General features: G+C 45.1%; 2 protein-coding genes across 2 annotated transcripts in view; one reads left to right on the forward strand and one right to left on the reverse strand.

Moving 5' to 3' along the window:
- Window positions 1-644: 644 nt before the first annotated feature.
- On the forward strand, window positions 645-2,380 carry LOC135383555 (neuropeptide-like protein 31). Its single transcript, XM_064612969.1, has 3 exons — window positions 645-776; window positions 1,312-1,605; window positions 2,269-2,380. The coding sequence occupies exons 1-2, from the start codon at window positions 765-767 to the stop codon at window positions 1,582-1,584; spliced, it is 285 nt and encodes a 94-aa protein (XP_064469039.1). The 5' UTR covers window positions 645-764; the 3' UTR covers window positions 1,585-1,605; window positions 2,269-2,380.
- A 1,453-nt stretch (window positions 2,381-3,833) lies between these two features.
- LOC135383556 (uncharacterized) overlaps window positions 3,834-13,473 on the reverse strand; it is a 97,064-nt gene continuing 87,424 nt past the window's right edge. The window contains exons 4-5 of the mRNA XM_064612970.1: window positions 8,983-9,166; window positions 3,834-4,080 (exon numbers count right to left, since the gene is read on the reverse strand). Of these exons, the coding sequence (XP_064469040.1) occupies window positions 3,876-4,080; window positions 8,983-9,166 (389 nt within the window). The 3' untranslated portion in view covers window positions 3,834-3,875. The remainder of the gene's footprint in view (window positions 4,081-8,982; window positions 9,167-13,473) is intronic.

The following is a 13,473-nucleotide window of genomic DNA, read 5'->3' on the forward strand; positions in this document are numbered from 1 at the left end:
CACGTGAAATATATTCTGCAATGAAAAATGTCAGAGACGCGATGTAGTAACTGGATTATCCAAAGCTGCTGTCGGTGTGTGCGGTCAGCCCCATGATACTTAGTCTGAAGCACGGCGTAAAAGTCGATGTGCTCTCGATGTATCTCTTGAACGATAGGCAATGATCACCAATGTGGGCTCACTGTACAGGTTGTTCCTTCATTTAGTGTATCACGAGAAACTATTTGAGGCTTGCTGTACAAACAAAACCCAGACGTTAATATGTTGAAGCAACAGAGACCTTCATATTACCTCCAATATTAATCTACAAAGAACCATCTTTAAAACAAAAAAGAATACAAAATAAAGAAAATACACTGCAACTGGACTCTGCAAGTTGCGTGCCGTGCCTATAAGTTGCATTCAAGTACTCAAGCCACTAAACACAGGTTATTCTTATCAACTAACTTCACTTAGCATGGCAGTCAACGTTCCAGAACACAAATCTTTGATGCGCGACCCAAAGGGACTTAGGAGAAGGAGAACGTGAAAGGGGCCAACAGTTCGACGACGTCATCCACAGCGGCAGACGACGTCACACTTTCCCCCGACGAAGTAAGAGAGAGCTTTGCCAACCATGGTCAATCAAGAAAGAGACCGCAATGGGGGAATACCCTTCTTGAGGGAGAGGAAGCGCAACATATGCTAGGAGTATATAAGGTATTGCGCGCTGGGCTCTTTACACAGCCACCAGCAGGTCCTGGGACAGTCACAAGGAACCAACAATGAAAGCTACAGTAAGTGTGGCACCCTGCTTGTCTTTTTAATTGCGGACAGCCGTGGGGGATGAGCAGTGAAACATTTTGAAGAACCTTGCATTGGGGTCTCCGCGCTGTGTCAAGCTTGGAATATCGATACATCATTCGCATAATGTCAGGCGAATGCAGGAGATAACAGTAGGAGGTCTACTACTTGAATGTGGCACCAGCATGTGTGACGTTACCCAAGAATGTGATGTGTACGCATTACGAATTCGTGTACTATATGCCATGAGAGACAAATAGTAATGTGCTTCGCTGCCGACATTAGGTGGAATTAGGCTGTATGTGTAAATGTACTCCCAATGATTATTATCAGACGGAATTTACTGAAAGCTATGGCCACAAAACCACTTTTCGAGAATATGTTGAATTCGTTGTTGCTTCTTTATATGCCCGGGGGTGGGTTAAGCTTATATCTTGCAGTTTTTAATCCATTGTCGCGTTAAGCTACAAAGGTAGGGTAAAGACATTGTTCACTGGATAGTTACAAAGAAAATATCTCTTTTTGCAGTTTGTTATACTCGCTCTCGTCGGCCTTATCGTTCTTGTGACTGCCGGTTACGGTGGTTACGGAGGGTATGGTGGCTACGGAGGATACGGCGGTTACGGAGGCTACGGCGGATATAGACGTCCTTATAGCTACGGCTACGGCCGTCCTGGAGGTTACTACGGAGGCTACAGGCGTCCATACTACGGCGGCTATGGTGGCTATGGCGGATACGGCGGATACGGCGGATATGGCGGATATGGAGGATATGGAGGATATGGCGGATACTGGGGCTGAGCTGAAAGAGATTTATTTATGGTGAGAGCAAACACGTTCAGTGGAATTTGGACACGATATATCCTTCCATTAATCAGGAACATGAAAACTCGTTCCTATCCTGTCGTAATGAGCTCTGATCCCGGGACATGGCAGATAAGATTAACGGCTGCATATGTTCTCCCTGATGCCCTTTGCATATTAGCTGCTAGACAATTGTGTCAATGTTCCATGGATACGCTATTATAACGCTAAATACATGCTGTACAGACAGGGGTATTTAGTCTCCCTTCCAACATTTTTTTTTCTGTACCATTTTTAGTGTAGGTGTCCATTATCGGTGACCGCATTCAAAACTACATAACGCTGTATGACAGAGGTTGGCTGGTTAGTTGCCTGCTATTGCCGAGCGATCTGTCTGCCGGCATCGTGGTATCGTGATATATTGTAGTAACAGTTTGCACCCGTCAAGCAGTACGCCAAGACCGCGGCCAGCCAAGCATTGTATTAATGCGTTCATGCAGCACAACAAACAAAGCCAGAAAACGAGATTTCCTGCATATGTCGCAGTAGCCACTTCTGATAATAATAACAACAACAAAAACAATAATAATAATAATAAAGGTATCATTTTGAGATTTATTTCCTGCATAATCACTGTATATTTTGTGACTGACAAAAACATTCTACTTTTATTGTTTTCAGGTGAATATGCGAGTGACATCTGTAGAGAACAGGATCGAATCATCCCTGGTTTCTCCCGTGAAGAAATCCATTACGATTACTGTTTTTGTGCAATAAAATGTCATACCAGTTATTTTGTGCCAGCGTTGTTGAAGGGAGTGTCCGCCGCGTTTAATATAACTACATTCAGTTTGTTGATGAGACAATGACTATGTTGAGAGAGAGAGATTTAATTCGGGAATGAACGCTGGTGGCACCCTGGAACGATATTGTCGAATTTGACGGTTATACACGCTTTTATTCAAGCTAGACTCGCAGCATAGCATAAACGGATACTTTACATAACGTGGGCATAGTAGGAGCCGCGACGACAACGCATTAATGCGTCTCAGCTAATATATTATCATCAACAAACTCCCCAATTATAATCATAAAATGAAGTTGTTCTTACCAGCGCTCCTGCTGATGAAACCATATTAGAGCACGTTTCGGATTATAAAGGTAAACGTCGTTATTTACGAAGCGAACATAGTTTTGGCAAGAGAGAACTGATGTTCTGAGGCTGGAACAACATAGAAGGGACAATCACATACAAGGCCTCAAGTTGCCTAAGAAATTAACGATGAAAGATGGAAGTCACTGAAAAGGTCCTACAGCTGGCTAACCGTTTCAGAACTTCCATCTGTCATAGTTTTGGCTACAGCGCAAAATCCTCTATATCGGACTTTGAGATATTGTTCAACAGAAAAGGGATGTGTTAACTGTAGTGAGAACCATTCACGAGAGTTTGTTTGGCTTTAGACTTTCGATGTATCAGCTGAGAAAATGTAAAAAAGGAAAAAAGCCCCCCCCCCCCCCAGTGTACTCCTAAACATTACATTCTCTGTCATTGGTTCTCAAATCGCCAATGATTACGTAACTGCTCTTCAGTTCAATAGCCTTCTCTCATTTATTCCCACTTGGATAGGGGGTTAGGCATGGGACCAGCAGAATTCGTCGATTGACTCGTCCAGTTTCTCTTTTATTTCGTACCATTCAATTCAATTCAGTTTATACATGCGCAAGTGTTGAAAGAAGTGGGAAACGTGTGTTCACGACATCACAAGTTATGCTATGCACCATAGCATCGCCTTTTGTCTACGTATTTAGTAGCGGTTACCTTACTACTGTTAAAGCACTGTAAGTTACTTTCCATCCTACTGGTGCATTACGTACTGAATGAACCTTGACTCCTATATTGTGCAAAAAAAAAAAGTACGATAAAATGCCTCTATGAAGCCTTGTGATTCCGAAAATGCCGTGCCGAAAACATTGGCGTTTCGGCACCACACATAACCCTAAACAACGCCAAAAATTTGTGTCCATTTGGATTTTAACAGTTACCGTGTAAACCAACAAGATATTTCAATAGGTTTACGGCCATATTAACGTTGTTGGTCACGATAAATAAGCCCTGATGTAGCGCTTTAACTGAGTCCGCAAAGATATATGCATACGTATATTAGGTATTTCACACATTGGGAAAAGTCACAGAACTGCGGTGTGAGCTACGGAGAGGTCATTCCAGAATAGCATGAAACGTGCGCTCCCTAGAAACATTAGGACAGTTTTATTGCCTTAAAGCGTGGTCATTGTTTTCCAGTAAAATATGCTAGGAAGAGAAATGCCTCTTTTGGATCCACAGGGACAGTATGGTTGAAAACCACTTTACGATCACCACGGTGTCCAGGAGCCTCCAAGAGTAGTAACTGCATGCTCTTAGTTCCTGGCTTCTTTCGTCGCACTGGTCTCGGTAGCACAAGCGGTTTGGGCGCTTTAGGAGGATTCATGATGCTGCAGAGAAACAACGTACTTTAGGAGTGAAATCACCACCGATGAGAACAGAGGAGTAAACTCTGCCTGAGAAAATGGCGTAGATGTAGGCTAGGTGGTGGATGAACTCCGTAATGTAAAAGCGTGTCGACGTGTGTTCGTGTCGTCCCTATGTGTGCCCAGACTCAGGTTTCTACATGATGAAGCTCTGCCTGTTTGGCTATGGGTTGAGTATGTGTTTCAGCCAGTTAATCGCCATCCCCGCCGCAGTTAATCGCCGAGCAGTTAATCGAAGGCGCATTTAAGCGCAGAGTTCGAAGTAACTCGTTCCTGTAACTAAGTTCCTTTTTGGTAACTTGTAACTTAACTCGGTACTTTTGCGCCGCGGTAACTTTCAGAGGAACTCGTTTCTTTTTCAGGTAACTTTGCCAAAGTAACTTAAGCTAAGTTCCAAGTTACTTTTTTAATTCGTTTTCACTCACGTCGACTTATTTTCTTGCTTTCTCTCCCGTGCTTTCATGGTATTTTATGCCATAACACGTGATATTCAATCAATGACAGTTTTCTATTGAGGAACTAAGAACCGCTGCCATTAAAATGAAGCTGAACCATTGTGCGCCCACAGGGACTAAGATGCAAAGCATAAACATAAAGCATGTTGGACATAAACGAAAACGATCTAAGCGTGTTGCACTCTGCCGCAGGCAACTCAAGGTCGAACCCAACCGCACACGCGCCCAGCACCTGTGTGGTGTTATTTTGTGTACGAGGTAACTTGGAAGAACTCTTTTTTTTTTTTTTTTCAATTAACTCTAACTTCGAGTTACGTTTCACTCTGAAGAACTTCGTTATTAACTTAGTTACATTTTTCACACGGTAACTTAACTCGTAACGAGTTCTTTTTGACGGGTAACTTCGATCTATGTTAAAGAGATCACAGATAGGAATGCAATGTATCACAACCATTGAAGATCTGTATTCACCAGAGGGCAGAGAGGAAGAAACGTACGTCAGCGCGGAGTACTTAAATACATGAATTTTGTAGCATAGATACTCGTATGTATGTTCCACAATTAGTCTTGTGTAACTATTCATCATAAGTGCAGTGAAACGTGGTCAGTAAATAAGCTTTGTACATTGAGCTTAATGAAGACTAGATTGGTCCTTAGTTATGCTCGTAGCGATATCTACAACTTCACGTCAATTTGAAGCGTTTATCCACCTTCCATTATTCCAGTATGCTGATGATGACGCTTTACGGAGCACTAGGATACGTGTAACATAAAGGAACGAAGATAAGTATGAGGAATTAAATGATTATTACGGGTTGAGCATTACAAAGCTGAAACAAACTCGCAGCTGCAATACCACTCGAACACAACTGAAACTGAATTTCAGCCTCAGAACTGTTACTTCCCTACCTGGAATATATATAGCCGAGCCGACCGTAGAAAAAGAAAATAATAAATAAAGATTTTGGGTCTCCTGGGATTTTCTTGTAATGTGGTTGTCTGTCAGCATACGAATGCTAAACATCGTCTTATTTAATTTTATTTGGGTAGCCTACATTAGTCTCGTCCGCCACAGACACGTGAAGCATAACGCAGAAACGAACAATGTCGAACTTGAATAGGCATTTGCTTTCATGGTGGTGGGCTTATGCTTACAGTGCATGCCTCACCAGTCAAGCGTTCCTGTGTGTGTGTGTGTGTGTGTGTGTTATCCATTTATTCCATTCGCATCTGACTCATGTAATAACTCACATCCAACGGACTACGACAGTGCAACTTCAGCGGTGAAACACCTGACGGCATCGTCATCATGTACCTGTTGTTATTTCACGCAGCCTTGTTCATCGCATTCTCAAAATAGAAAGTAAGGCGTGTGGAACCTGTAGAAAGAATCACTGTAGACATTTTCGTTCCACGCCGCATCCGGAAGTAAGGAAATTTGCATTCTTCGCCTTCGTTCCGCTCAGTGTCACCGTGCTACGCAAGTCATCCCCAAACACATCTTCGATGTGTACAGCTATTCAAGTGGAACGGCCATTGTTGTTTAAGATGCAGTCGATGTGCCCTCAGCTGCGCTGTATCAGTGAAGATGTTTCGTCACGCTTGACGGATGGATCAGTGCCAGGTGCATTCGGAATGTCTATGCGTATAGGACGGGAAATGTGTTCAAATCTGGGCGCATTTATTTTGTGGCCATGCATGTGGAGAAAAGCACGTGTTGCTCCTTTCAGGCTGTCTAACGGACGTAACAGAGACCTTGGTCGAATCAAAGAGTACAGTTTACACTCTTAAAAATGAATTTCGCCGCATAGCACGCTCCTGGCCAACCATAATTCCGAATGGCAACGTTCTCTCCCTTGATTTGATGAAAACAGAAGGCGTACACCATTTTTGCGGCATTGTAAACTGTGACCCATGCATGTCACAAGATTTCATATTCCTTGACATATCACACTTTACGGTTTAGTTCGTAGTCCAAGTGGGACATGGCACGAACAAGACACACACACACAAACAAAACAAAAAAGATAGAGGGAGAACAACCTGAGACAAGGGCTTTATACTAACTGCTGGCGGTAGAGCAGTTGGTAGAAGGCGCTTGTCTGAGGTGGCTGTCTCTTTATTTTTATTTTTCCTTAGTTCGTGCCCCCTTTGGACTATGAACTAAACCATGGAGTGTGATATGTCAAGAAATATCAAATCTTGTGACATGGGGCACAGTTCATAGTGCTAAAAAAGTGGCGTACGCCCCCCGTTTTCAGCGAATCAGAGGAAAGAACGATGTCAATCGGGATGATGGTTGGCTAGGAGCGTGCTATGCGGTGAAGTTCATTTTTAAGAGTGCAGTTTGGGCAGAACAGAATGTTATCGCTCTCTCAGCAAAACTGATCCCCATGTCTGGCAGCACAAATCACGTCCATGTCACGAGTAGGTTTACACCGAAAACAGTGTATTCTTCTATACAGCGTACTCTAGGTAACGAATATTTAGGATATATAGCCGCATATAGGGAGTGTGCGACAAACTGGTGGCGTCGCGATGCGGCCTCCGGAGAAAGTACCTTGCGTGATAGCCACCGGGTAGCTAGCTTTGTTTACATGTGAAGTGCCGGTGTCTTTTTTGCTACACTGGAACTGTTGGATCGCTAACTGTGACAGCACCTAAAAGTACTCTTCATTAGGGACCTGATGTTTCATTTCTCGTGATTTCTATGCTTCCAATACCACCGAGGGCGCGAGATTGGCAGCGAATAGCGTTTGTGACGCGTGTTCGGCCATTGCATGAGGTGTGCACAACATATTCTATTTCTTTCGTTCTAGTTTCAATGAAACTGAATGAGGACCTGCAAAATGATCAATGATTTACAGTTGCCACTTTCGTGACAGTGAAACGCCGCTGGATCGTGTTACTGATTGAGGTGTTTCATCGCCAGTGCCCTGGATGACGAGTAATCTGGTGGACGAGTCTCACAGTGAGAACGGAAGTTCTACGTTGTCCGAAAGGTTTAGTTTTAATATTTACGCACCAACCATTTCACAGCTGTCGTGCCGCAAACCTATGGCGGTAGCCGAGGTAAAAACGCATATAATTTCTTCTTTGAGTATCTCTTTAGCGTTATTGTACCTGAAGATACTGGAAAAAATGCAGTACAAGTTTAGACAATAAGTTGTGACCTCACGTGTTTATTTGTATGGATAAAACTGACGCACGATGTAGATTTCTGTGACGAAGCTATGTGTGTGCAAAGAGGACGAAAAGAATACAAGACTCAGTCAAAAACATGTTACAAGTGGCTGGAATCAGAGAAATGCACGTATATAGCCTTCGCTAGCAAGCCAGGATTTTGTGAGGCGTCAAATAACCATCCTCTCGACGTATCACTTACAGGTGTTTTGACCAGACAGACGCGAGTGGCTGTTCTCCTTCCGCACTGTTAGATACATTATAAATACGATGGTTGCTTCTGTGCAGTTTCATTCTCTTCGTTCGCGCCCCAGAAAGGTTCCACACTATTTGCACTTCGAAAATTAGCCCTTCTAATTACGGCGGTCGCCACGCAAGCTACGGTTCCACTTGAGAACGCATAGAACGGGTGACGTGGTATCACGTCGGATACTGGCGGCGCTGTCGCGACGGAGCAGCGCGCCCCCTTTAGGTGACGCACAGTTCCCTATAAGTATCTAAATATCTAAAAAGGTAGACGTATGTTAGCTACACTCAGCGTCAGGAAGCCGCAGGTGCAGAGTTCTTTCAGCTTGAGACACAGGCCTCCTGGGGGTACTCTGAAAGCACTCGAAGTATCACCCACGGTGTCACGAAAATCAAGTGTTTCATTGGAATAGAGGCGCGCTGTGTGGGCGAAGTGACAGTTCTGGATTGCGTTCGGCCAGAAGCGTCGCAAGGTGGGGTCTTGACTGCCAGGTGAGATCCCGGCAACTGGGCGTCGTGTTCTCGACACTGCGATGATGATGCCTGGCAGCCTTCGGGAACTATCTTTAATGGGGTAGCTATCGCCCCCGGTGATGAAACTCCCAATCATCATCATAAAATAAAATTGTTGTTTGTCCATGCTTGCGCGAGGCGGTTGCTGTGTTTAATTATTTTTTAACCAAAGGAAATAATATGATTTGTCGTGCTCGTAGAAGGCAGTTGCACAACACCTGTTTCGTTGTGTTTGGATAGCTGCTGCCAACGAACTGAAGTACACGTTACCGTTCTTCAACCTACACCATCTCGCAGATAATTAGGCTTTTTTACTGATCATTTCCCTAGTGTTATAACGGGAGCCCGCAATTTATAGAACACGTGTCACTTCGTTATAGAACATGCGGAAATTCTGATTTTGAAATACTATTTCAAGAGTATATTGCATTCTTCCCAACCTTCAATGCACAGCAGGATTGACACGTACCTTTTGCAGGCCAACTCACATTGGTGCATCGTATTGAAATGATGGAATGACCGTTCGCAAATTCCTCGCTGTGGTCGACATTGGTGCAGTCGTGGATTGTACGAAAAATACGTCTTCGTTCTGCATGACACTTCATGGAGTTCCGTCTGTGGACGGCACGCTTCTCCACTGCATTTGCGCCACGCTGCATAAAAATGACGAAATGATCTAAGGAAGGCAGTTAGTTAGCCAGTTAGTAAAATAATGTAAACCTTGGAGCTTTCAGCAACCCACCATGGGTGCTACTTGCTCCATTGCAAGAGCTGTATAGCTATTACACACTGATTCAAAATACAGCAACCGAAAGAAATCACAGGGGAATCCCTCACATACTAACAGACACTCAAATAATCGAGCAGGAAAACAATATAGCTCACTGCAGATCTACAAAATACGGTGTCAGCTGTTCACACCAAAAATGGAGTTCGCAATTAGTGTCCACGGTACGGTTGTAAGACCAGTCTCACTCAAGAAGGCAACCTGCAGACGGATTGCCTTCCGTTGATTGCTCTGAATATCCCAAGGACCCAATAATGAAGCCAGCTCCAGTGGGCGACTCGCCATGCGTGAAATGCCGGCAAGGAGTGACTGTCTCTCTGATCTGAAGTGGCGGCACTCCAGCAAGATGTGGACGCTGTCATCCACCACATCACACTCGGGGCACAACGGAGACTCAACCAGACCCATCCTGTGCAGTAGAGAACGGCAGAACGGGACGCCAGCTCCAAGACGGTGAATAAGAGTCTCAGCAGCTCGGGGTACGACGCCCGGCATGAAAAATCTTAGGTTGGGGCCCATCTGTTGTAGAACATTTAGGTTACGGCTGCTCTCTTCAAACCATAGTCGACGAGAAACGTCGTACCTGACACTGTGTAGTAGTCGGTGGGCGTCGTGCGCTGTGAAAGAAACAACACGACATCGGCGCATACTGCGTGCCTCTGTAGCGAGACAGTCAGCCTTTTCATTACCACGCATACCGCAGTGGCTGGGTACCCACTGGAACCTAACCTCGTGACCGTCCTGTACAACAGCGTCGTGAACAAGAAGGGCGCCATATCGAAGCGCACGATGAGAATGGATCGCGACTGCGTAGCGCAGATAGAGCGACTTTGCTGTCGCAGTACAAGACCCAACGATTGCAATTTGCTGTCTTAATGTATCGAAGAGCTTGGGTAATGGCGTGAATCTCCGCAGCAGCAGGCGATGACATGTGTGATAGGCGATAACGCCTTTGATCGCCTCTTTCGGGTACCACAAAGGCGCGCGAAGAAGAATTCGATGTACATAATCCATCCGTGTAGACATGGCAGTGGCCATCATCTCCAGGACTCGTAGTTCGATGACATCCTCACTGACGACTCGTTTACTTGGACATTCAGGCACAGTCAGAGATACAGCCGGGTCCCCTTAATATCCATGGTGCAACCATTGGGGGTGCAGGTGGTTGAAAGTTTGTGGGTAGCTGGTCGGCGTGTTCGGCGACGAGCGACTGAAACTTAGAGTGGTACCTGTCACTAAGCTTCCGGACTAGTGGATGTTTTTCATGCCGCGTCAGCAGGTGCAGGTAATGGCGCAGTGTCGCTTGCACCCTCAAGGCTCGTACAGGTGGTTCATTTCCTTCAACCAATTTGCAACGGTCTGAAGCTGCTCGAGGTAGGCCCAGTACTGTACGCAGGCTTCTGGCGAGTGTCCTCTGCAGCTTGAGTTCCGATGCAGCCGAGAGCCCATGAAGAACGGGAAGAGAATAGAGTACAGTATAGAAGTATATAGTAGAAGAGTAGAGTACAGAGAATAAGTAATAGAAAGTAGAGTAGAGAATAGGTGAGTCTGCCTCACCAGAGATCTGTGAAGCCTCAAGAGAGACTTGCAGGAACTACCCCATCTCATGCCACCCAAGGAGCGCAGAATGGTGCGATAAGCATCGGCTTTTGTGGCGATCCTTTTTATCTGCGGTGACAAAGCCAAACCAGCGTCCAGAGTCACGCCCAGAAAACGATGTTGCTTCACTGTGTTCAGGACAGAGCCTCCAAGGCGTAAGGGGAAACTCATCATGCGCTTGCGCGTGAATGGTAGAACGACGGTCTTCTCTGGCGAGAGACATCCATACCTTTTTCTGACAAGTACCTCACTACAGTGTCCAGAGCTTTCTGCAGGCGCTGCTGTATTTTAGGCCGCGCTTTGCCCGACGTCCAAATGGGAACGTCGTCTGCATACAGAGAAATATGAGAACTCAGGGGAAGAAGCTTGGGGAGGTCACATAGCTCCATGTTAAAGGCACTCTGACCAGAAGTACGACAAATCTTTCGTTTGCATCTATTACGAAGGTATAACACGCCTCCAAGCCACACGCGAAATATTTTGGCTGTGCGCGGCGGCAAAGTTTGCCAAACGGAGAGCTGAAAACCGGCTTCGCTTTTCCTCCTCAACTCGCGCAATCGGGGCCGAAATCTAGCCTCTTTGTAGTTCACATCCGCCAATTTCCGTATGCGTGACGAAAGCACGAGGTCCACGTTTCATTGGGCGCCCGGACCGGAAGTTCTGTTGTTAGTGAGTTTGTGAGAGCGGCGGCATCCGTCCGGAAAGCGATCTTCAATATGGACGTCGAAGGAGGAAATGCGGAGACTTCGAGCCCGGAACTTTTTTCTGACCTTTCTGCAAATTCTGCGTGCCAAACAGCTCGGTAGACTTTCGAAACGTCGCCGATGCCTCGAATGCGAGACGAAGTTAGAGCTCTACGAACATCGGTCACAGATGAAGCAAACAGCATGAGTCGCCTGTCTTCGACAGACAGTTAAGCGATTAGCTTTTTAACGCACACTGTGATCAAACATGTAAACGTTCTCTGAAATTTCGTGTCCTTATATTTAATGCGCACTTGCTGTTCATGGTGCCGGTGTGGCTGGTGTGTCATAATGCCGAAGAAAGATCGAATGCTTGTGCTGCAAAGAGCTCGAAAACACTGTCGAATGACTGCAGTATGAGTGCATTACAACCCACGAAGATTTCCAACTTCTGTGCTTCAATATGACTGTCCTGAAGGTCGCATATTTTGAACTCCGTGGGCAGCGCGAACCTATGAGCGACTATATTCACAAGTAAGTCACATGTGTCCTTTTCGAACGATGTTAAAATTTGGGCGCCCAAAACTGGTTTGGTCCTGCATTAAAGTCGCTAAAAACTCCAGTACAGGGCGCAGCACATAAAAAGACTATATTACACAACTCTGAACAGGAGAAAACCAATATAGGCAATTTTGTAATTGTCAGTGTGCTGTGTCCTGAGTCACGTTTTTATGTATTGCCCTGTGCATAAGGTTTTAGCATAGGTTTTTAGCGATATTGAGTGTTCTTGATTGTCGATTCAGTGAAAAGTAAAACAATGTTGGTTTCTAAAAGAACACAGCATGTCTAGTAATGTACAGGGTGTGGGCAGGTAAACTGCAGTTGCTCTCAGGTACATGTAGAAATGACACTGCACACACACTGTACTGTAACCGGTTACCTATTTGCCTAAACTATATTTTATGTACATCTGTGTACACGATGCAGATACACTGCGTATCACCAATTTGCAAGGTGAGTATGGCACAAGCTTGGGAAAAACAAGAGCATGGTCGTCCCAGCCTGTGCAGTGCAGAGTGTCCGGCAAGCCTTCCCCACAGAAAATGCCACAGGCTTCAAGTACCCAAGATCCTAACTGGAGGTACCTCTTCGCACAGCTCGTCTATCGCATTTAAAATAATTCAGTATCTGTATTTAGGATGATTTATAGCTCTCGGGATGATGCATGGTTCATGAGTTCAATATGTTGAATTGAAACACAACACTAGTCCTTTTCAATGAGTCTTGCGGAACGATTGATGAGCACTCCTTTCGTGACATTGTGTACAGTTGCTACAGTGAACAATTTCTTGAGGAAGACTGATGAACGAACGAAAAAGAGTGTCTTCCAAATATGTATGTTCCTTGTAACTTCCGTATTTGTTAAGTGACCCATGTTGATGTCCCCCCTCATGTAATGCCTGCAAGGGCCTTTGAGATGTATTCATCAATAAATAAATATCAAAACCGGAAAAAGATGTAACACCTATCCTCTCTTTGTGTGTATGATACATAAACATTCTCAGAAGATTTGTAGTCACACTTTGCCTCATTATGCCTAAAGCCTAGTTCCACCTCTTACATCATCTCCACATCTTCAATCTCCAAACCAGTACAAGGCTAAAGTAATCAGCTACTACATAAAAAGAAGGAGGGGGAGGAAAATAAAAGCTGGCACATCTAAAATTCAAAGAAACCCTGGTGCTTTCACGGGGCCACTCACGGCTCAGTCCTGGATCAGATCCCGATGGAAAACAGCTTTTCTAAGCCTCAGTGAGATTCCCTTGATTGCCCTGACTGTGAGGCACAACTCATTGGCTTGGTGGCAAGTGGGCTTGCGTCTGATAGTACG

The sequence above is a fragment of the Ornithodoros turicata genome, chromosome 2, assembly GCF_037126465.1.
Source record: "Ornithodoros turicata isolate Travis chromosome 2, ASM3712646v1, whole genome shotgun sequence".
NCBI lineage: Eukaryota > Metazoa > Arthropoda > Arachnida > Ixodida > Argasidae > Ornithodoros > Ornithodoros turicata.